At 52.9% G+C, this 22123-nt stretch overlaps 7 protein-coding genes across 7 annotated transcripts; 3 read left to right on the top strand and 4 right to left on the bottom strand.

The window, feature by feature from the left end:
• Positions 1-189: 189 nt before the first annotated feature.
• BDP55DRAFT_549792 (NACHT and TPR domain-containing protein) lies at positions 190-4542 on the bottom strand (the record flags this gene model as incomplete). The annotated part of the gene is made up of 1 exon (XM_060568961.1): positions 190-4542. One exon carries the CDS (start codon positions 4540-4542, stop codon positions 190-192), a length of 4353 nt encoding a protein of 1450 aa, XP_060431228.1.
• A 1553-nt stretch (positions 4543-6095) lies between these two features.
• On the bottom strand, positions 6096-9574 carry BDP55DRAFT_660307 (DNA repair helicase). Its single transcript, XM_060574612.1, has 4 exons — positions 9098-9574; positions 8585-9043; positions 7815-8531; positions 6096-7763 (listed from the first exon to the last, which is right to left on the bottom strand). The coding sequence occupies exons 1-4, from the start codon at positions 9446-9448 to the stop codon at positions 6429-6431; spliced, it is 2862 nt and encodes a 953-aa protein (XP_060431227.1). The 5' UTR covers positions 9449-9574; the 3' UTR covers positions 6096-6428.
• Positions 9575-10023: 449 nt separating this feature from the next.
• BDP55DRAFT_94136 (60S ribosomal protein L27a) lies at positions 10024-11100 on the top strand. Its single transcript, XM_060581333.1, has 3 exons — positions 10024-10392; positions 10449-10494; positions 10547-11100. The coding sequence occupies exons 1-3, from the start codon at positions 10179-10181 to the stop codon at positions 10794-10796; spliced, it is 510 nt and encodes a 169-aa protein (XP_060431226.1). The 5' UTR covers positions 10024-10178; the 3' UTR covers positions 10797-11100.
• A 282-nt stretch (positions 11101-11382) lies between these two features.
• Positions 11383-12883, bottom strand: BDP55DRAFT_692975 (kinase-like domain-containing protein; the record flags this gene model as incomplete). The annotated part of the gene is made up of 2 exons (XM_060577181.1): positions 11383-12545; positions 12604-12883. The coding sequence occupies 2 exons, from the start codon at positions 12881-12883 to the stop codon at positions 11383-11385; spliced, it is 1443 nt and encodes a 480-aa protein (XP_060431225.1).
• Positions 12679-13677, top strand: BDP55DRAFT_660302 (uncharacterized protein). The gene has a single exon (XM_060574611.1). The coding sequence runs from the start codon at positions 13039-13041 to the stop codon at positions 13297-13299; it is 261 nt and encodes an 86-aa protein (XP_060431224.1). The 5' UTR covers positions 12679-13038; the 3' UTR covers positions 13300-13677.
• A 391-nt stretch (positions 13678-14068) lies between these two features.
• On the top strand, positions 14069-18417 carry BDP55DRAFT_580138 (armadillo-type protein). Its single transcript, XM_060570810.1, has 4 exons — positions 14069-14650; positions 14768-15279; positions 15332-15597; positions 15649-18417. The coding sequence occupies exons 1-4, from the start codon at positions 14418-14420 to the stop codon at positions 18247-18249; spliced, it is 3612 nt and encodes a 1203-aa protein (XP_060431223.1). The 5' UTR covers positions 14069-14417; the 3' UTR covers positions 18250-18417.
• On the bottom strand, positions 18396-20787 carry BDP55DRAFT_660300 (alpha-L-rhamnosidase). Its single transcript, XM_060574610.1, has one exon. It carries the CDS (start codon positions 20670-20672, stop codon positions 18537-18539), a length of 2136 nt encoding a protein of 711 aa, XP_060431222.1. The 5' UTR covers positions 20673-20787; the 3' UTR covers positions 18396-18536.
• Between the last annotated feature and the right edge of the window lie 1336 nt (positions 20788-22123).

Genomic DNA, 22123 nt, shown 5'->3' with positions numbered 1-22123 from the left:
GTTGAATGCTTTGGAAGCAGTGCTACTGGGCATGTTGCGCTTTGAGTGCAACGACTAACCATTACGCTATTATTAAGATACATCCAAGCGTAAAGAAACAAACGCTCCGGCGGCATAGAAATCTGCCGTCATAACACTGATATGATGCCACCCACGCTACATTCAGTGACCCATTCACATTTCCATGGTCTACGTCCACTTTAATCCCAGCCCCGTTCCTGTCTTGGGCGGCTCAGTCTGCACCCACTCCTGTCGTAGCTTTGACTTCCACTCCTCTAGCTTGAGTACCTGTCCATTAACCAAAATCTCACTCGCCTGAAGATTGACTGTCAAGGGCGGCACGATGAGCCAGTTGTGGCTAGGCTTACACACCAAAGTGTGACCTGGCTCGAACTTCTGACTCTTGACAATGTCTAAGCAGGTCATGCAAAATTTCAAGTCGATACAGTAAGAACACACTGCAAACTGTTCAGACGGCTCAAATCTCTTGAGGCAGTAGTCGCAAGATACATCGTCATCTTCTGAGAACATCTTGGTGAGGAAAATCTGCTTGCTGCGTCTGCTGGGTGACAACGACATCCTAGGTGAAAGCCCCCCAATCTTGGGCGAGCTCGATCGTCTTCGGTCAGCCTTCAAATGGCCGGAAAGGTTAGCAGACAGTGATGGGGTTCTTGTCGACTGCCATAGCGCTTGGGCATTGACTCTGTCCCCGGAAGCAAGGAGACACCGCTGAAGGTGGCGGATACTAATCTCGTCATTCTGAGGCTCCTCGTCCTCTAAGAGTTTCAGGCATTCGATGACAAAACCTTGGACCAGCTTGCGTGATTCCGCTACTCTGTTGCACAGACGGTATAGCAGGATTAGGAAGATGGATGGCTCGTTGAAGTCGAAACCAGCCATGTGCAATGGAACGTTCTTGTTCTGGTACTTCTGCTGCTGTTGCATGAGCTTCTCTAGCTTTTCGATCCATTCCCCACTGGCTTTCCCACTGGCTTTGGATAACAATGTCTGGTCAGCTTCCAGCGCTTTGATGAAGTATGCTCTGGTAAGCTGCTTGAATGAAGCGATGTACTCGATCCGAAAAGGCAGGCTGCCTCTTGCTTTGTAATCGTGGAAGCAAATCTTTTCATGGATAGGAATAAGAGTAGTGTAATCTTGCGCCGCCAAAAAGATGTTGCCGAGTGCATTCTGTAGATAAAACTCTTTCCAAGAATCTTGATCTTCTTGCGCGGATTGAATGGCACTGCGATAGCGTTCTGCCAAGTCACCTGTCCTCCTTGGATCTGCGCGAGCCGCCGCTTGCGGAAACCAGTCCTTGATGGATGGATCAGGGATCTGGGTCAGAAGGAATTGTACGAAGCGAGAGTTCCCTTTATCCGTATCCCAAAACAAGCTGTCCATTTCATCAGAGAGCTTCATCAACTCTGAAAGCCGGTTGTTCTCGGTAAGAACCCTGATATGGGCGATTTCGGCTTCGAACTCAGGGGCACCATAGACGTTGTCCCTTGCCTTGCGGCAATACTCAATAGCTTCATTAATGCGGCCGATACGGTTGTAGCACTCCGCAATTTGAGCTTGGTTCCTGTAAAGTCTCCATTTGGCACCCTTGATCTCCTGGTCGGTCTTGTAAAAGCTCTCGGCCATCCGCGTCTTCTCCAACAATTCGCATTCCTGATGCAATTTCAGGGCCACTTCGTAGTTGCCATTCAGGCCGTGGCACAGGCCCATTCGGCCGAAGCTTTCCGCCTTGTTGCCATCTTTCTTGAAAGCATTGTCAAAGTATTCCAATGCTTTGGTGTGCTCTCCCAAGTTTAAGAGAGTACTGCCAATTCTCCGGAGCCAATGTCCCGTTTCGGGCTGTTTCGCCCAGTCGGCGGCCTGCTTGATCCTCGTTTCTAGCGGCACCTCCTGCCAGTGATATTCGGAATCGGACCATTTTTTGCCCATTTCCAACAGCGGTAGTGACTGGACAACACCGAAACAGAACAATGTCGTCATATATACTCGAGACCCTTCGCCAAGCCAAGCCTCGGCGAATGTCCTCCCCATGGGTTCAAGCAATTTTGCAGGGCTTTTTGTCGCCGACTTGGCCCACTTCTTCTGCTCTAGAGTCAGAGCGCTTGTAACATTGGCATCTCTCAGCCACTGGGAAACAACTTCGATGTTGCGGTCAGTCCAGATGTCTAGACTTTCCTCGAAGAGATTTGTCCAGGTGAGAAGGATGTCCGGGTCAGTAAGCATGGTATAGAGGCGTTTGCCAATGTCGGTCTTCTCGGCTTTGGAGATGGTAGTGATCTCGATGTAGTCCAAGTGCTCTTGCCAGTACCAGGCAGCATACCTTTGCGCAGAAATCCCATTCTCGCCGAGAGTGAAGTATGTTGGGTCAGTGAAGACTCGCAAACAGGTCTTGAGAACGTGCAGTCTCGCGTCGGCAAGATGGAACCCGATGGATGGGCAATGTGCGCCATCTGCCTTGAGATTCGTTGACGAGTCTCCTCGGAAGAACTCCTTGACTGAATCATGGAAGAAGTTGACATATGTTGTGCTCTTTTTTGAATCATACTGAATGTTCATCTCTGTGTCGGTGAAGTCCAATTTGTCCAAATGACGGGCTTTCTCGTGCTTTTCAATAAGATCAGCTGTCGAGAGCCCGTCTTCCCGCTCAAGTGTGAAGAAGCAGGAGAGTTTGCCTCTCAGTAATCCTTCAAGGTCCAGCGGGGCGTCTCCCATCTTAAGGGCCAGAAAAGACTCGATTTGCTGGAGAGTCAAGCCCATCTCGGCAACTGAGACCCAGCGCAAAATCTCGTTCAGATCGTCTGCATCTCTTTGAGTGAAAGTTCCGCTGAAGTCTTTCACGGCCTTTGTCAACATTCCATTCATCTCCTTGGGGTACGTTTTCAAGCTTTTCGCAATGTCTGTCAGGTGCCTGTTTCTGTTGATTTCAGTCAACATGAACTTGGCCAGGATGAAAAGACTGTCGACTTGTTTGATCATGGCCTTGATAATTTTATCCTTTTCTGTTTGTGTGGAGCGTCGAAGAATGCGAGAACGATTAACCCCCTCCTTAATATAGGACTCAATATCTTCCCCGTTCCGGTCGGGTGTGACAAGAAGTGATCGGCTGATAGATTCATCTCCCATCGATCCCTGGACCTCCTCCGTGAGAGTATTTCGTCCAATCAATGCAACCTGCACTCTTGTACCTGTCGATTGTTGCTTGTCCAGGTCGCCCAGCAATGCTAAGAACTCTGTGACTTCCCTGGGCTCGGCTTCGTCTAGGCCATCCACAAGAAGATAGATGTGCCTCTTCCATTTGTCAGGCTTGCAGGGGTCTTCGAGTAATCTTCTGAAAGCGCTTGAAACAGTCTTGATTTCATCGCTAGAAGCAATGTTCTGTACGAGCTGTTTGCCGTAAAACACGTCTTGCTCACTGATTTGATATGCCATATCTTTGATAGCCTGGACCACGGATCTAGATTCCGGGTTGTTCTGGCGGAAGAAGAAGTATCCCATCATGCTAGTAGTTTGCTCCTCGTCGAGCAGATCTCGGCCCCATGAGACCAGACGCGATGTTAGGTATGACTTTCCTGTGCCGGGGTTTCCAGAAATCCAGAGGAAACGGATGTCGCCAGCAAACCAAGCTCGGAGAGCAGGGTCTTTCAGAATCCATTCGCAGGTGCCAGGGGTGCGAGTCCTTTCCAGAGCAGTGTAGTAATCTAAGGGGTAAACAGAGGGTTGGAGAATCTTTTTGAGCTTGTCTCTGTTGGAAGAGAGAGCTTGCTCTCTTGTCTGACTTTGGGGCACGCGAGTCTCGTTGCGCAAGGTCTGAATGTTGACATCGACTCTGGACATCATTTCCAGAAGCTTCTGCTCATTTGAAAGGGATCGTTTGACGCCGGCACTAGTTTCTGCGATAACCAGGCGCTCTTCGCCCTCGGTGAGCGAAGCCAGATTCGTCATGGCATCGGGGACCTTGCTTCCCTTGCCGAATAGATTTTGGGCATAGCGTTTGAAACGGCCAGTTTTTGCCTCGTGTGCAGCGATGACAAATATGTCGAAGACGCTGACGAGAATCTCGGCGAGCTTGTCCTGGAGCTCGGGCGACAGCTCTTGGGAGACGTAGAATTTGAATCTGACAGTGAAGTCCTTCAATTGTTCGAATAATGTGGTTATGGTATCGTAAACGTCTGAAACACCTTGGGCGGTGTTGATGAGGTACGCGACGACGGCGAAAATGGTCTGGCCCGGGGGGAAAACATCTTCGGCTGCACCTGCTAAAGCTTCGCCAGCAATCTCGAGGGGTTTGCAGGCGGCCGACAAATATTCAAATAGGCGTTTGCGTTTGTCGCGAAAGCTTTGGAAGGATTTGTTCTGGTCGGCAATAATGTTCATGAGGTCCTCGGTGGACTTGATGGGTGGGTTCATGTAAGCCTTGAGATCAATCCCCTTGGAGTTGTACTGCTTCTGAGCATTGGCTAGGACGTCGGCGAATCGCCTGTCGATGCTATCAGAGCGCCGCAATTGCGGCTTTTTTTCATCCATATTGAAGATGGTGTCCGAGGAATTAAGAGAGAGTACAAAAGCAATAACAACGATAGTAGTAGTAGGAGGAGGAGGATGTCGAGGTCTTGAGCAGTCGGTGGGGTGTGTTTCCCGTGAATAGTTGTAGTCGACAAGAACCTCAGATCGGACCAAAGCCACACTTGGAATGAGACAGGAACGAGGAAACGGTAGACGGGAAGGCCACTGCCTCAAAATGTTGAAATCGTAAGCTAAGGCAGCGAAAGGAGCGCGGGAGCGACCGAGTGGCCACAACTAAGGAAGTAAGCACCTAAGATAAAGTGCTTCAAAGTAAGGTAAAAAAAGGTGGTGGTGGTGGTGGTGAGACCTGCGTCAGAGAGATCAGGAGTGACGAGGGGTAGATCTACTCTCGTACTCTACAAGTAGTAAGGTACGAGTAAGCTTGCGGAGACTTGGGCAGCTATGCAACCAAGCTTGATCAACCAGTCCGAGGCCAGAAAAGAAAGACAGCTTTTTCAGTCTCCAGGCTGTTGTTCAGAGTCAAGACTGTTCAGGTCAGGGCCAGGCGAGGCCAAACGAGGCGAAAGCAGGCGGTGAATGTGAGTGCATAGCAAACCGTCGCCGCGACGCGTGACACAACCGACGCAGCCCTGCCCAGGTTCACCATGGTCAGCTCGTCAGCTCATTGGGGGCCGGTGGATATCGCGGCGAGGCGGCGTATGCAAAGAATACTAGACCAGGTAGCGTAGGATTTTCACTATGGAACCTCAAAAACACCAGAACTGCGGGGGGTGTATGACACGTCGGCTCCCGCTACGAGTGCCATAGTGGCTGAGGGTAATTCAGAGAGTCTCTTGTTCAGTAGACGAGTGGCTGGTTCTGGCCCTCTCTCTCATATGAACAGTGTAGAAGAGCCTCATTGTTGCAGTGAGTCACGGGATAGACGCCGATTCAGGCAATCGAAATACGGTAACACGAGGCCGCGAATTTGTATAGCAAACAGTCGCATTTGAGGTGGAATGAAAGAGAAAATCAAGAGTGAGATTCAGTACAGCTTACGCCACTAAGGCACCGTTACGGGGATGAAGTGGGGGTGGCACAGGGTACGGAGTACTGATGCCGTACCAATGCTGACATAGCATGCTGATATAATCATCACGGAGCGGTGCAATCCCTCGCCCAATGAGCTTGCAACATACGCCGGAGTGCCGCTCCGGGAGTAAATGACGGGACCTCCTTCCCCTGGGTACTGTCTCGCGATTCTACTCCAAGCTGACTTGTTTATATCTCAAATTACTGGCCTGATCTTTGATCTCAAATCCTTACTGATGTTTAATCGACATCATAGAAATGCCCTCTCACAGAATTAACTAGGGAATTATTTAAGGTTTTAAAATGTGACAAAGTCAGTCAGGTTGATGGAAAGAAACAGCAAGCGTCATTTTACCGTTCATGTGCCTTTAGGAAATGGACCTTCGAGGGTATAGCAAGATTGTGTATGTAGATATCAATAACCACACAAAGGGGGAAAAAGAGTTAGCCCCCCGGCGCTGAACTGGGGACTATATCTCTTCGCACTCATACTGGGACTCGAACTCGAACTCGTAGCCTGTCATCGAGTGAGCTATCGGTGCTGCTCCTGAGACTAACCTTGACTTTTACATTGAAGGGTTGCTTCCGAAACTCCCGTGTTCGAGATCGATCTTTTTGGAATCCTTGACATCCAGAACGACGGTCATGTCCGGGCGCATCTCGATATACTTGGTGGCAACCAACAAACCTCCCGCCAGGTACTGACTAGTCAGCGACTTGGCTCCTTTCCTCTTCTTGGACAAGATGTTCAGTTGGAACCTATTCAATACGGATTACACAACAGACAGTACACGCCAACGAGGCCAATGACACTATCACAATGCTCTAGTCCTCTTCGACCGAAAGAACCCACCCAGTGCTCCCATCAGTTGAGGCAGCCCCTTCTCATGGCTATCGCCACTCATACCACCTCGAATCCAGCCAGGAAGCTTGCCCCGGATCCTCTCCGTCCCATACCTGCGATCCACGAGAACGATGGCCGCATAGTCACCCATGTGTCTGATAGCCCGCCCAATACTCTGGTTCACGGCTCGCATGCACGCGTTCTCGTAGAAGTCCCTCGCTGTCTGCTTCGCCACCACCAACGCCTCATCTCTCGACATCTTCGCCGTGCCGTCAGGATCGGTCAGTCGCTGAACAGTCGTGGTCTCGATGTATTCTGTCTTGGCCTTCCACTCGGGGGAATTGATGTTCGGGTATGGCAGGCCTACGATGATGACGCACCGACCTAGACGATCGGAAAAGTTGATGCCCTCGCTCATCTTGCCTCCGACGACGCTGAGCAGCAGGGCGCCTCGAGGTTTGGGTGGCGCTCCCTTTTCTGCGTCAGTGCCGTCGCCTAGGATGGCTTGGCTGTACGCTTCCAGCACCTCGTCGCTGGATCCGCCGCGGGTTTCTTTGAATGCCTGCTTTCGTTCCTGAAGGCGCTGCCATATTGACTTGGGCTCCCCGGCAGCTCGACTATCCCACACTGCAACAACTTCGTCGAGATACCCGTAGCTTGGGAAGAACACGACAACGCCATCTGGGACGACGTTGCACATGTTCAGAATGGCCAGGCCAAGCTGGTTTACCATAGCCTTGTCGGCCCTGCGCTGGAAGCTGAACTCAAAGGTCGAATTGATGTCCCGATTTGGGCCGGGCCGTGTGCCTGCCAAGGTCCACACACAGAGGTTAGACGGTGGAATGACATGCCCGCAACTGAGGGTGGTGAGTTTTGAGGTGGAAAGGTATGGGAAGAGATGATCCTTGTAGTCGTCGAATGGGGACATGGTGCCGCCAGCGAGGATGACCGCTCTGGCGCTCGTGGCGATAGTTGAGAAGGCGTGTGTTGGCGCCAGCAGTAGGTAAGAAAGCTGGATATCTGGCGGGTTCGTGGCAAGCTTTTCGTAGAAAATGCGCCCCTCGGAGCTCAGATTGGTGAGAGAGATTAGGAATGAGGATAGTATGTGAAGAACAGGCGTGGATGATCTCGGCGGTGCCTTGACGTGGCCCGCGTCGGCGGCTTCTTCCTCAACATGGGCAACATAGCTCTCGATCTTGTAGGCGAGCTTTGACTCTTGAATGTACTGAATCAGACGGAAGAGATTGATCTGATCTACTCCCTTGCAGCGGAGGAGGACCTTGGAGTCGACGATGCCCTGGGTACTCTGCAACATGTTAGTCAACATAGACATGAGGTTTCGGTCATTGAGTCCTACCTTGAGCTTCGATTGGCCATCCATCCACTCGCTGAGACCCTCGACAACTCTGCCCACCTGACCGACCATGACTCGGTTCTCTCCCTTCAACTTCTTGCCAAACTTCTTGACGTATATGCCGAGCATCTGTCGTGCCCTCCTCAGCTCGCTTAGCCTCACCTCGGACGCATACACGTTGGCTACCGCGTCCATGATGTTATGCGCCTCGTCAACAATAACCACATTGCCCTCCAACTTGATGCCGAGCGCGTCTCTTGCATTTTTCTGCAGAAGCAAAGGGTACGGCAGAGTGATAATTTCGGCACCAGCGATGGCCGCGCGTGATGCATAGTATGGACACACAGACAGCTTCTTCCCCAGATGATACAGGTCTTCAATGTCTGGCAACGTGGCGTGGGCAGTGTCCCTGAATTGATGCGTCTCGGCAATGTTATCTTCTTTCAGGACGTGTGGGCACTTCTCCTTGGATTTCGGCTTCTGCAGTTCCGCGCAACGGTCATTGATGGCGGATAAGCTACCGAGGCGCGAGACAGAGGGGTTGATGCAGAGTTTCCGTCGTGATGATAGAGGCAGGTGCTTGACGGGTTCTTTGGCAGGTTGATCGTCTTCACTATGGCGTTGCACAATCGACTGAGGCACGGAGGAGGAGAACGATGGTCGTCGCAGTTCATGGATGAATTGGGTGAGTTGGGAATGCGTCCTTGACGTGTAGTATATCTGATAGAAATCATGTTACCAACGTGCCCAGCAACATCAGGGGCTCTGCGCACCTTTACTCCATCAGCAACCTTGTCCTCCTCATGCTCGGGTTTGAGACTTCCCAAGCCAAATCTGGAGAGAATGTCCTTTGTCTCCTTGCTGAGACCGCTCATGGCGTCGCCGTCATTGGCTGACCCAGCCGCATCTGGCTCATCGAGCAACCATTCGTCGTCCTCTTCACCATTAGTAGCACGAGGCTTTGATCTTGAGGGGCCATCGTCGAAACGGCGACGCTTAGCACTGCGAGCTTCAATGGCCTTTTCTTTTTGACGAATCTGTTCCAACTTTTTCTCTCGCTCTTCCCAGGTCCGGGCGAGCTCATCTCTTTTCCGGCGCAGCATCTGCTCCACAATCCAGTCGGGCTCATCCTTGAAGTCGTCCATGTTGACTTTGAGAGACGCCTCGTGTTCCTCAACACGCTGATTCCGCAGCCATGTTAATGAGGCGCATATTAGTGAAAGTGATTTGCCCTGACACGAGTGTTAGCACCTAGGGACACGCATGTATTATTGACCGTTTCCTACCGTGCCAGTCGGACTCTCGAGAATGCCGACCTGTCCATTTCCCTGCTGCAATACGCCAAAAGCGGCTTTCATGAAGTCAGTCTGCACATCGTAAGGCGTGTAAGGGTGGTTGAAGTCAATGCCGTCAGGGACAGTCATGTCACCGGGCTTGTCTGCCATGACGAAGTGACATGAGAGATGGGCCAGCGCCGCGAAGTTTTTGAAGCTAGCTAGTATGCGACGAAGAAGAGGGGATCTTGGATCCAATATCAGCAAGCATACAATGATCGATGTGGGTATGGTATTGTGAGTCCCGGAGCGTCGACACACGTGCATGCAGAGGGTCGCAAGGGTCACGGTTGTCAGGTGCATTGGATAGAGAGAACACAGACCCAATAAGCTCACCTCGGTGAGGGACAAGCATGGACCAGTCCCGTCCAAGACGATGGTCAGGGAGATCGGTGAGCTGTGGACCGGGCTGGAAGCAGGAAGGTGGGGCTACACGAAAACAACTGGGTCAGGAGGAAAATCCCATGCTGACATAACGCACACCTCCAGAGTCCAGGGTCCCTTTCAGCACGAGAGACTTTAGGGCTGGCTGCCCTCCGCCCCGCCAATTGCCCGAGGCTCTGCCGCCAGCCTGCCACCACCATCACAAATTTCCTCTCTTGCGAACTTTTTGCGAAAGGAAGTTCCTCAGCGATACTAACCACCACAAGTCGACCACTCCCACAGCCGACGCCATGCCTACCCGATTCTCGCGCACCCGCAAGCAGTACGTCTACCAATCCCGCTCCGCTCCGATTCTATAAATCTGGTCTTTATCCTTCTCGACGGTTTCGCGCGGGCGCGTAGTCGTTTTTGCCGATGGCTTGATGATGCCAGCGAACCGTCGTGAGGGATGGGAAGGATGAAAAAAGAAGGAACACATACACAATGATGTTTGGCTTTTTGCCATGTCAGGCGCGATGGTTAGAGGGGGTCAAGCATGTTGAAAACAAGGGCGTCAACATTGCTTCCCCAGCAAAAAGGAGGTTTATTACACCCGTTCCTTCACTCTTTCCTCTGGTGATACAGAGACGTGAGTAGAGGACGGGGCGTGATGTCCACCAACTCTGCCATTCTGCGATCCTGGGAGAACTGTCTTCGTTTCCAAATGTACCCGGAAGCTGACTTTCTCTTTTTCTCTTTTTGTAGCCGCGGACACGTCTCCGCCGGTCACGGACGTGTTGGCAAGCACCGCAAGCATCCCGGTGGTCGTGGTCTGGCCGGTGGTCAGCACCACCACCGCACCAACTTGGACAAGTACCATCCCGGTATGTCAATTCTGATCTCAAACGGAACCATGAACGTCTTGCTAACAATCTCACAGGTTACTTCGGTAAGGTCGGTATGCGTTACTTCCACAAGCAGCAAGCGTATGTTCCCTCCAACTAGGTCGCCACTAGATGTCACACTAACATTGTGTAGCCACTTCTGGAAGCCCGTCATCAACCTTGACAAGCTCTGGACCCTCGTCCCCGCTGAGAAGCGCGAGGAGTACCTCGCCGGCAAGGGCGACAAGGTCCCCGTCATCGACCTCCTCCCCTTCGGCTACTCCAAGGTCCTCGGCAAGGGCCGCCTCCCCGAGGTCCCCATCGTCGTCAAGGCTCGCTGGGTCTCCAAGCTGGCCGAGAAGAAGATCACCGAGGCCGGTGGTGTCGTTGAGCTCGTCGCATAAGTTCAAGTCAAAATCAATCATACCAACTCTTCGAAGGATGATGTGCAACGGTACTTGGGAATGATGGCTTCATAGCCACGGGTCAAGCGGACGGCGTTCTGCGAACATTTTGTGTCATCCACAGTTAAGAGCTTGTGGGTACACGGGAAAAGGGCCGATGGAAAAGCGGTTCTTCATTTACATAATGATCCGACCTCAAGGAGTTGACGAATAAAAAAACGAAAGGCTCTTCCAAATCAAAAGTTCATGGCTTGATGATATCCGGTTTAGTGGCGTGTCTAGGATTCCATAAGGCGGACGGGGTACGATTTGAAATGGTATTACTTTTTACGTCTACTCGTCTTGCATATATTTGATCCGTCCGAACAGCGCATCTCGACATGATGTATGCTTTTCCCAAGCCTTGGCCTCTCACTACTCCGGCATGCTACCTCCATACTCCCAATTCCCATATGTTCGTCCATCGTTTGTATAAATACATGTCCGAGCGCCATACCCATGCATCCATTCACTCAATGCTTAATGTGACCCTAAGACACTCGCCGTTGGTATCGAAATCTCTTTTTTCAGTGTCAAAACATTACCATTACGCCTCGAGAATATCCATCTCATCATCATCATCCATCTCCACCGACTGCTTGGGCGTGGGCTCCCGTAGGAACTCGTGCTCCAACGCGTCCTTGGCACTGATGCGTCGAGCAGGATCGAGCTCCATGCAGCGCTCCAGGAAGTCGACAGCCAGCTTCTCCTCTTCTGTCAGGGGAATACCAGGCTGACCGTCCTTACCGCCATCAGTGCGGCATGTGGACCATAGAATAATCTTCCCCAGCGAGAACCCTGCGTTGCCGACGGTAGGAATGTTGGTCTCGAACATGCACCCATGGAGAAGGCCGGCCTGCTTCATGCGTTTGACACCAAAGATGGTGGCTATCTCAATCATGGCCTCAACGTCGTCAGCGCTGTTGAAAAAGGGGAATCGCTTGCTCATGATTGTCAAAAGGATGACACCCGCTGACCAGATGTCAATCTTGGTCGTCTGCTCGGTACACTTGAAAAGCACCTCGGGGGCACGGAAACCTCTCGTGCCAGCACGGTTCGCCCTCCTGGACGGCCGAGTGTCTGTCTTGGGGTAGCCCTGCTGAGGGCCGTTTTGGGATGCCGCGCTGTTGGTGATTCTCTGTTTGCGGACGTCTTTGCTCTCGTGGCAAAGACAAGGCTTGCTGTCGGAACCCTCACGTTCAGCAAGACCAAAGTCGACCAGCACACCGCGTCGTGATTGGGGGTCATAGAGGAAGTTTGTTGGTTTTATATCGCGATGGAGAATCTTGTGTTCGTGGACGGCCTTCAGGGCGGTGAACAAGCTGCGAAGGTAGATGGCCATATCCGAGACCTTCATCTGGCGGAAGTAATCACGGAAATCCTCGTGACGGAAGTAGGGCAGTATAGCAATGACCTGGTCGGTAGACCGGAAAGCTGTGATCAAGGGGCACACGGCGGCACAGTTCCTCAAGTCGTGCAGGAGCTCGAGCTCGTTGAGGATGCGGTTGGGGCTTGAGGTGACATAGATCTTCTTGATGGCGACATATCGGGCACGGCGACGTTCGCGGGTTACTAATGTGTTGCTGGCGTTGGGCTTCAGGGGCGGCGACGTCCACTTGGCAGCGAGGTTGTCCTTTTCTTCGAGATCCCAGCTGTTATCGTAGAACTCGTATTGGAGGTCCTCTGCCTTGTAGACTGTCGAGAAAGTGCCTGCAGAGGGCGTTGATTAGTGGGAAACAACAGACAAAGCAACAATAGAGTGACATACCTTCACCAATTCTCTTAATTAGGCGATACCTTTGGGGAAAGCCGGGAAAGGTATCTTGTAAACGGTCCATGTCGCGTTGGACGCCCGTGTCAACAACCTCGTCCTCATCGGAGCTCTCGTCGGAGGGTTCCTCGACCTCCTCCTCCTCCTCCTCCTCCTCGACCTCTTCGGTGTGTTGTTCCGACTCGGCCATCATCTCGGTGTCTTCTGTGCGGGCGTGGGGGGGATCTTCGTGGATTTCAAAGTCGTCGCGGCTGCGTTTACGTGTGGCCGTGGCCATGGAGTGCGGCGGTCTCGACTCTGCGGTCATGGGGCGGTGGGCCAATCGCAAGTCTGCCGGGGCGGTAGAAGTGAGTGCCGGGGCATGGAAGGGAGAGGGCGCGCGTGTAGAGTTCGAGACAGTGTCTAGGGCTGGGACGGTGGTTGAAGCTTGGTATGGCTGCGGTGGATAGGTGTGTGGTTGATTCGGGTGGTTTTGGTGATGGTGGTGGTGTTGCGGGTTTTGCTGCGGATAGTGCTGGTTTTGTTGGTGTTGTGATTGTGGTTGCGATTGTGGTGGTGGTGGAGGAAGAGGGTGTGGTGTCTGGCGGCGTTGGTGTTGTGGCGGCGGAGTGGGCGTTGGTGTTGTTGCCCAATCGTGCCGGTGCCAGGCCTGGACGTCGAGGGTCTGGCCAAATCGAGTCAATTGATCGATAGCATCCAGGTTGGGTTGACTGAGGCCAGCTGAGGAATCTCGCTGGGTTGTACACTGCGTCATCCGAGGCTGTGGTGGAAGGAATTGAGAGAATGTTTTGTTGTATTATTCGATTGAGTTTGAGACGGCGGTGGTCTTCTTTGGGAGTTTTTCGCAGTACAAGCTGTTCGTTGCGGTAGGTATAGTGAAGTAGAGGTACCTGAGAACCTGAGATGCTCCGCAGTCTGCAGTGTACAAGGACTTGATGTATGGTGAGGTGTCTTGGGAGGTGACCAAGGTTATAATTGGACGTTCTTGTTTTTCGAATTTCTTTTTTTTCTTTGCATCTGGCAGCAGGTGATTACCTTGTGTAGGAGAGAGGTGGGAATCTTTTGGATTTCTTTTGGTCTTGGTGCGTCCCATCTGATGCACGTCGGCGGGCTCTTCTCAGTCTGGTGCTCTTTTCGCATTCGTCCTTTTGGCGGCTGGCCCCCGGGTCTACCACCTAAAAGGTACATCGCGGGTGGTCCCTGGATGGCCCTCGAATAGCCCCAAATGGCACGAAATAGTTGCAATGGAGGGGCAGTTTGCGGTATAAACAGTGCCATGGTCCCCTGGAAAACATTGCGCTGACCAATCATCCCGCTTATTCTGACCCCGCACCTCACCAAAAAGTGACTTTCCCTCAAGAGGTGGCAGAACTGCCAGACACTGCCCGGTCGCGTCAGACTCCGAAAGAAAACAATAAACAAATTCCCACTTGGTTGCTAGGCGCATTTTGTCCCCCCCCCCACCCTCCCATCTGAAAGTAACTAATCACAATTAATCACCTACTGACATTGACACACATACAAGGCCAAAACACATCGTCAACACCGCAGGCCGTTTTGCGCTTCCTTCGCCTTTCTTTGCTTCCCTTCCTGGCGCTGTGCATTACTAACCCACCAGCTACTTGCAACACCACACACCAGGCCACACGAGAACACCACGGCCGGTCACAGACACTGTCTGGCCCCTCCTCACTCTCTCTCGTTCTATTTCATCCTTTTGATTCCCATCTTCTTCTTCGTCCCCTCCTCCTCCCCCCGCCTCTCGATCGCGTTCCGTCGCTGGGTGCGCACACCTCGACCAGACCGCAGCCATGGACTCGGTCGTATTCGACATCAACGATGCGCTCAAGCATTACATGAGCGATCCCGCCAGTATTCCCACCCCGGAAGCTGATGGCTCCCTCTTCGACTACGAAAATGACCCCGAAGGCCTCACCGCCGCCGTCATCAACCCGGTCCTCAACCCCATCATTGATGCCGTCGCTGAGAACCCCGAGGCCATCACACGCAGTGCCCACCTCGACTCACTGCAGTTCCTCCTAAAGTGCGCACCCATCTCCCCTCATCCTTCAGATCCCTCTCTTTTGTTGTCCTCCTTTTCGTCGCCTTCCGCTTCCAGGTCTCTTAATGAGCGCCATTCTGAGCTGTTCAACTCCTCTAGGTATACCGCCTTCCTCCCGCCACAGGTTCTTAGCAAGATCTTCGACTTGATCATGTCAGGTCTGGCCGCTGAGGGCGATGCGATAAACCACGACCTCGAGTCTCCCGACGAACAAGAGACACTCGCCCACCACAAGCAGCTCCTCGAGATTTACGGCTTCCTTCTCCAATGGACCATTGCTGCTGTCGAGACCAAGGCCGCCGAAAAGTCCTCAACAGCACCAGTCGCAAGAGGTCGCGGCAAGCCAAAGAAGAATGCGCCCAGAGACAAGGACGGAGTATGGGACTCGGCAACCCAGCTGCAGTCTGCTCTCGACATCATGAGCAAAGTCCTCAAGCTCAAGCTAACCAAGATCTTCCTGACAACCTCCGAAAGAGATACTTTCATCGGCCTGTTGACTCGTCCCGTCTACATGGTCCTCGAGAGCGAGCAGCGCGTCAAGAGCACATCTATCCGCATGCACGCCTTCAAGGTGCTCTGCATCGCTGTCAAGCACCACGGTCACGCATACGGTACGTCGTCTCCTGCGGCGCACTCTTGCGCATCCAAACTGACTCTCAGCAGCGGCCCAGATCTCCATCGTCCAAAACCTCACATACTTCGAGCACCTTTCCGAGCCCATGGCCGAGTTCCTCCACATCCTTGCCGAGACCTACGACTACCCACAGCTTGCCGATGAGATCCTTCGTGAGCTCAGTAACAAGGAGTTCAACTCCAACGACACCAAGGGCCCCAAGTCCGTCTCTCAATTCATCGTCAAGCTCTCCGAGCTGGCCCCAAGGCTGGTCATTAAGCAAATGACCATGCTCGCAAAACAACTAGACAGCGAGGTAATTCTTCCTCGTCGCATATCAGTAAAGCATTGCTAACGAGTTTCAAAGTCGTACACACTGCGTTGCTCTCTCATCGAGGTTTGCGGAAATATGGTTGCCCACCTGGTCAAGCAGGACGAGCGCGGCGAAAACCACAAGTCTCAGCTCAACGCCTTCTTCGACGTCCTTGAAGAGCGCTTCCTCGATATCAACCCCTACTGCAGATGCAGAGCCATTCAAGTCTACGTCAAGCTGTGCGACCTCGAACAAAAGTTCCCCAAACGACGACAACGCGCTGCCGAAATGGCCTGCCGCAGCCTCGAGGACAAGAGCAGTCACGTCAGGAGGAATGCTATCAAGCTTCTGGGGGCTCTTATCAAGACACACCCTTTCACAGTCATGCACGGCGCTCAGCTGTCCCGCAAGGAATGGCAGGCACGCCTTGACAAGGTGGACGAGGAGCTGAATGCGCTCAAGCCGCCCGAAGGCGCTCCAGGCCTCGGCGAAGGAGCCGACACCACTGTTGACCAGCAGCTTCTCGACGATGCGACGCAGATTGAGCAGTCGCCCCAGAAGCCCGTACCCATGTCCGACGAGCAAAAGTTCGAGGCGGTCCGCAAGGCCCGCGAAGAGGCCGCCACGTCCGAGGCCATCGAAAAGCTTACCCTCACCAAGCGATACTACTCTGAGGCTCTGAAGTTCATCGACGTCCTTCACGAGGCTACTGGCACCGTTTGCCAGCTGCTAGGATCACGCAATAAGAGCGAGGTTATCGAGGCCATGGATTACTTCGAAGTTGGCGACGCCTACAACATCGAGCAGAACAAGGTTGGCATCCGACGCATGCTGCGTCTCATTTGGACCAAGGGCAACAGTGATGAGGGCAAGGGCGTTCAGAGCCATCTCATCGATGTCTACAAGCGTCTGTTCTTCGAGGCGCCCGACTCCTTCACTTCCAACGATGCAGCCAACTTCATCGCCCGCAACATGATCAGTTTGACATTTGGCGCAACTCCCGCCGAGTTGACCTCGTTGGAGCAACTGCTCAGCACCATGATGAAGCAAGGCTTGGTCCCTGAAATCGTTATCGCCAAGCTTTGGCAGGTCTACGGCGTGCAGAAGCGCGAGATTTCCAGGACACAACGTCGCGGCGCCATCATTGTGCTCGGCATGCTGGCGACAGCCAATCCCGAGATTGTTGTTGGAGAGATGGAGACAATGTTGCGCACTGGTTTGGGTTCCCATGGCCGCTCTGATCTTCAGTTGGCCAAGTACACTTGCATTGCCCTTCGCCGCATCAACCCGACTGGCCGTCAAGCAAAGGAGTCTGCCGTCAAGTTCTCTAGACTCCCGAACGACCACGCCGTTTTGTCCAAATTGGCTTCCATCACCGAAGTTCCATCCGAGAGCAAGGAATGGTATGGTGTTGCAGAGCAAGCAATCAACGCGATTTACGCCATCTCCAAGCACCCCGACACGCTCTGCTCCGATATTATTCGTCACAAGACGAAGCAAGTTTTTGCTGCTCCCCGATCGCGCTCAGCCTCGCAGACTAGCTCGCAGCCGAGCTCACGACCAGTCTCGCGAGACGATGCTGACTCTGTTTCCGTTGACGAGGATGGAAACGAGACTATTGTTGCTCCGGCACCGCAGCCAAAGAAGCGCGATGCCGCTGTCGGCCTGTCTCAACTTCTCTTCATCGTTGGTCATGTTGCCATCAAGCAAATTGTGCACCTTGAACTCTGCGAACTTGACTTCAAGCGCCGTAAGCAGGAGCAGGAGAAGGAGAAGACTGCAGACAAATCTACCGGCCAGGCGGGCAAGAAGGACGAGCCCGATGACCTGGATTTGATTGGTGGCACGACTGAGGATGACTTTACCGAAGCCATGGCGCACATTCGTGAGCGTGAGCTTCTCTTTGGCCCCGAGTCTCTGTTAGCACAGTTTGGACCTCTGGTGTCTGAAATATGCGCCAACAACACCACGTACGCCGACAAGGGACTGCAGGCCGCCGCAACTCTCTGTCTCGCCAAGCTTATGTGTGTGAGCTCAGAATACTGCGAGGCTAACCTCCCTCTTCTCATCACCATCATGGAGCGCTCGGCCGACGCGACCGTCCGTTCCAACGCCGTCATCGCTCTCGGCGACATGGCTGTGTGCTTCAACCACCTTATCGACGAGAACACCGACTTCCTGTACCGTCGTCTTGCGGACAAGGATCAGTCCGTCAAGCGCACATGCTTGATGACGCTCACATTCCTCATTCTGGCCGGTCAAGTCAAGGTTAAGGGTCAGCTGGGCGAGATGGCCAAGTGCCTAGAGGATGAGGACCGTCGCATTGCTGATTTGGCGAGAATGTTCTTCACTGAGCTCAGCACCAAGGACAACGCCGTCTACAATCACTTTGTCGACATGTTCTCCTTGCTGTCTGCCGAGAAGGGCCTAGAGGAGGAGAGTTTCCGGAGAATCATCCGGTTCCTCCTGGGCTTCGTCGAGAAGGACAAGCACGCCAAGCAGCTGGCCGAGAAGCTTGCCGCCAGACTCACCCGCTGCGAGACAGAGCGTCAATGGAACGACGTTGCCTTTGCTCTCGGGTTATTGCAGCACAAGAACGAGGACATTGCCAAGACTGTCTCCGAGGGCTTCAGGGTTATTCAGCTTCAGGCGTAACGGGATGTGGACGAGATGGTGTAGGCTGGCCTTGTGGCCATGTAGTACTAAGGTCATGGGTCGGCGTTGATGGTTTTGCTGCTTCTGGTCGTCGGTTGGCTGTCTGACTTTGGGTATACCACTGCATGGATGATGAGACATAATGATGCTGATGAATCGATTCCTTATTCATTTCAATATTCTATTGACAGTGCTTCGCTGGTAACTGTGACTCTTGATCCTACTGTCCAGGTGCCTTTCTTTTTGCCATTTAATTGGTGTACAATCATCCTTGACAAGTAGACATCTCAAGCCAGCAATCCTGCGCCAAGAGGTTCCTGAGTAAGTACAAACACATCCCCTCCATCAATTTCAAACTGAGTCCCATTCATAACAACTCCATTCACCCGAATAACAGACTTGTCAAGACTCGTCACCATCGGCTCCGGCAAGTAAACCTTCCCCTTACTCCCAGCAGGACTCTCAATCTCCATCCTCAACATCTCGCCCTCAAACCGCCAATTGACAGCAACGTCTCCTAGCACAGTCGGATACCGCCCCCTCGCCCATTCCAACCCCAACGTCAGCGGCTCAACCTTCCACTCCGCGAACCCGGGCACAATAGTTTGTATGCCCAGCACGTAGCGACTCAGTTCCGCCGTCGGGCCTGCAGCCCAGCCGTGACAGAGGGACGTTACTATGCCTAGGCCGGGGGTTCCGTCTGGGTTTAGTGTTTCCCAAAAGCAGCCTGTGTAATTCTCGTGTTGTGGGTTGGCCATCGGCGCCCAGAGGGTTTTGAGGAGGGTTAGAGCTGTGGATGCGTCGCGGGCGGAGAGTGCTGCGCGGAGGTGGTATGATGATGCGTATGGACTGATTTTCTGCGCGAAGCCGGAGGGGATGGTGGAGTTCGAGAAGGCTAGCGGGCCAGCGGGAAGGAAGAGGTCTCTTGAAAGGGTTGAGAGGATTGAGGCGGTGGTGTTTGGTGAGGGGGAAACGCCGGCGAGGATGGCGAGGGCGTTTGCGTCTTGTGCGAAGCCTGTTTGCATGGTCTCGGAGAGGATGTAGGCGTTTAGGTTCTGATTCCAGAGGTTTGTGTTGATTGCGGACCGGAGGTTGTCTAGGCGGGTTTGGTATGTTGTCGTGTTTACGCCCGCGTCGCCGAGGAGGGGGAGGGATTGTTGGAGGGCGTAGGCGTATACTACGTTGAACTTTGTGACTACGCCGGATTGCGGTGGATCGTAGTAGTTCCAGTCTCCGCCAAAGGACTCGTCTGCGAGGTTGAAGAGGCCGTTGGGGAGGGTTTGGGAGTCGGCCCAGTCGAGCATTTTGGAGACTTTAGGCGCCCAGTGTTTTGCAAAGATGAGGTTCCCTCTCATTTCGTAATTTTGTGCGAGAGCGCTGAGGAAGTTGAAGGAGTAGCCGATGAGACCTGTGAGGTTCGTATTTAGGGGTTCCGTCAGGGGTGGTTGTTGGATCTTTGCGGTTGGAATGAAGAAGCCTGGTATTGCCTGGAAGGAACCCAGGAGGTCGAGGGAGCCGTCGATGAAGGATGTGCCGAAGGTGCTTGCAAAGGCGGCGCCGAGTGCGATGTCGAGGTCGCCTGTGTATGCGATTCTATCGCGCCGAGAGCCGTCTACGATTGTGTCGGCTGGGTTTGTGCCCATCATGAAGTCTGGGAGGAAGGATGGAGATGTCAGGGGGTTTGTATAGATTATTTCTCCGGTGGTAGTAGTGGCGGTGAGGTTGCGGAAGTAGGCTGCGTGTCCGAAGGAGGCGCCGAAGCCAAAGGAACCGAAGAAGCGGGAGGTTTGGGTTATGTTGAGGACTGGGAGGGTGTTAAGGGTAACGATGATGGACGTCATTGCTACGTCGATGTGGACAGCGTGCCAGTTTCCGAGGGTTGTGTTGGAAGGTAAGGGGGATGTTGCGAGGAGGGTGTCTAGGCTTGTTGCGCCGGCGTGGGCTGTGATGGTGTGGCTGTCCAAGTTAAATGAGATGTAGATACAGTTGTTGAGCGTGTCACATAGAACAGAGACGCCGAAGCCACCTTTGACGGGTTTGGCTTGGAGGTCGAGGCGGTAGTTGAGGAGTTGAGCGGCCACGGCACCGGCTAGTCCTTGCGATGCCTGACTCTCGGCGTAAGCTCCTTCATCTGAGACCTGGAGGAAGTCGGGGATGGAGTATTTGGGGATCTCGGTGAGTTGAACTGTTCGCGCTCCTGTGGTCCAGATGCGGGTGAGGTCTTCATCGGAGCACTCGAAGGATCCGGGGAGTTGCGCCACAGGCGTGGTTGATGTTGTTGGTTTGACGCCGATGTTGCGGAGCTCAAGGGAGCCGGCGGAAGAGAGGTTGAGTTTCTGGTAGCGAAAGGCGCCTTGGCTGAGGCGGTTTGTAATGAGTTGGGGAGCGGTTATGTTGTATTGGTTTACTCTATAGGTGTCCATTGCCGCGGCGAGAGATAGGGGTCCATCGCTCTGTGTTTCGTAAGTTCTTGATTCGTTCTCAGATTCAGGAACACTGAAAGGGTTGTGCTATTTACCATGTATAAGTCGAGTGCGGTCTTGCTTTCTGCGTAGGAAACTTCGAAGTTCGAGGTATCGCCAGAGGCAGAGATGACTTCAAAAGTAGGAAAGCCTTCAATATTCTCGCCATAGTCGAGAACCACGATAGAAGCAGTTGTCCCATTGGATGTGAGGGATGTAGTTCCATTGGAGCCAAAGATGATGGCATCATCGTTGGATGAGCTTGATGTTGACTTTTGAATCAGATGGCTTCGGGAACCATGCCGGCAACTAACTGAGTTCGCAAGGCAGAACAGAATAGCAGCTACTCGAACTCCTGTATTAGGTGACATCAGCATGGTTATAGTGTTTGAAAATGAATGACAACTGAAAATGGGCGACAACGGTGAGAGAAGCGAACGTGTTTCTAGATCGAAGTTCAAGATGATATCAAGGCGACCAAGTACCTGAGATTTATATACACGTCTTCTCTTCCAAAGAATTCGCCATCCCTAGAACTCATGCCATATACCTCGCCCCTGATCCGAGTTTGCGAATGAACCAAGCCGGAGTTGACGATCGAGGGTGGATTAACCCGAGAAACGCGAGGTTCTCGGACCAGAGTCTCGCACGCTCACCGAATACGCGGACCGAGGTCAGTGGCTAGTGTACGAAGCTTACGAGACGACGGCGGAGCTTTTTGTGGCTTGATCTTGCTAGTAGTCTCCAGAGCATGACGGCTCAGTAAGTCATAGATGCGAAGGTACGAAGTGCTCGCCAGTCATTCATTGTCTACCTAGTTGTGAACCCGGGCGACAGCCTACAGCCAAGCTGCCATCGCCGGAGGACTAAGTGAAGAACCCATTATTCGCCTGCTGAACGGCATTGCTTGGAAAGTTACTCTTTAGAATCTGCGTCATTCGCTTCGACTTACGTAAGATTATCTGCGGCTCACAAAATGGTCGACGACTCTTCTTGCTTCCTGCTTTATCACATTCAGTAGCGTTCATTGCTTCAATTACTATCGTTATGTTTACCCTCCGTAGCAGATAGGAAATGTTTCACCGGATAACCTCATAAAACCTTGACTGCAATCCTCAAAAACCAGCTTCTGGGAGAGATCATGGTAACCTTAAAATCATGGGCAGGGAATCGTGTCAGTGTCCGTCGCTGCTCCGGCGCCTCTACCCTGAATGAGAGCGAAACTCGGGAGCTTGGACCCACATCGCCGAACCTCAGCCGGTACTCCATCGGAGCTGGTGCTCGTATTCAGCCTGAGTGAGAGAACGAGTTTTCACTACAAGTTCAGTTGGTCACGAAGAACTTATGACCGTGGCCCTGCCCCCTTTTTGTGAATATACTTAGTAGTTCTTACGTCTTCAAATGTGGTTTCT

This window comes from Colletotrichum godetiae (genome assembly GCF_030913485.1).
Source record: "Colletotrichum godetiae strain CBS 193.32 chromosome Unknown BDP55scaffold_15, whole genome shotgun sequence".
Taxonomy (NCBI): domain Eukaryota; kingdom Fungi; phylum Ascomycota; class Sordariomycetes; order Glomerellales; family Glomerellaceae; genus Colletotrichum; species Colletotrichum godetiae.
Note: the sequence above shows the minus strand (reverse complement) of the source record. Positions and strands in the feature narration are given on the sequence as shown.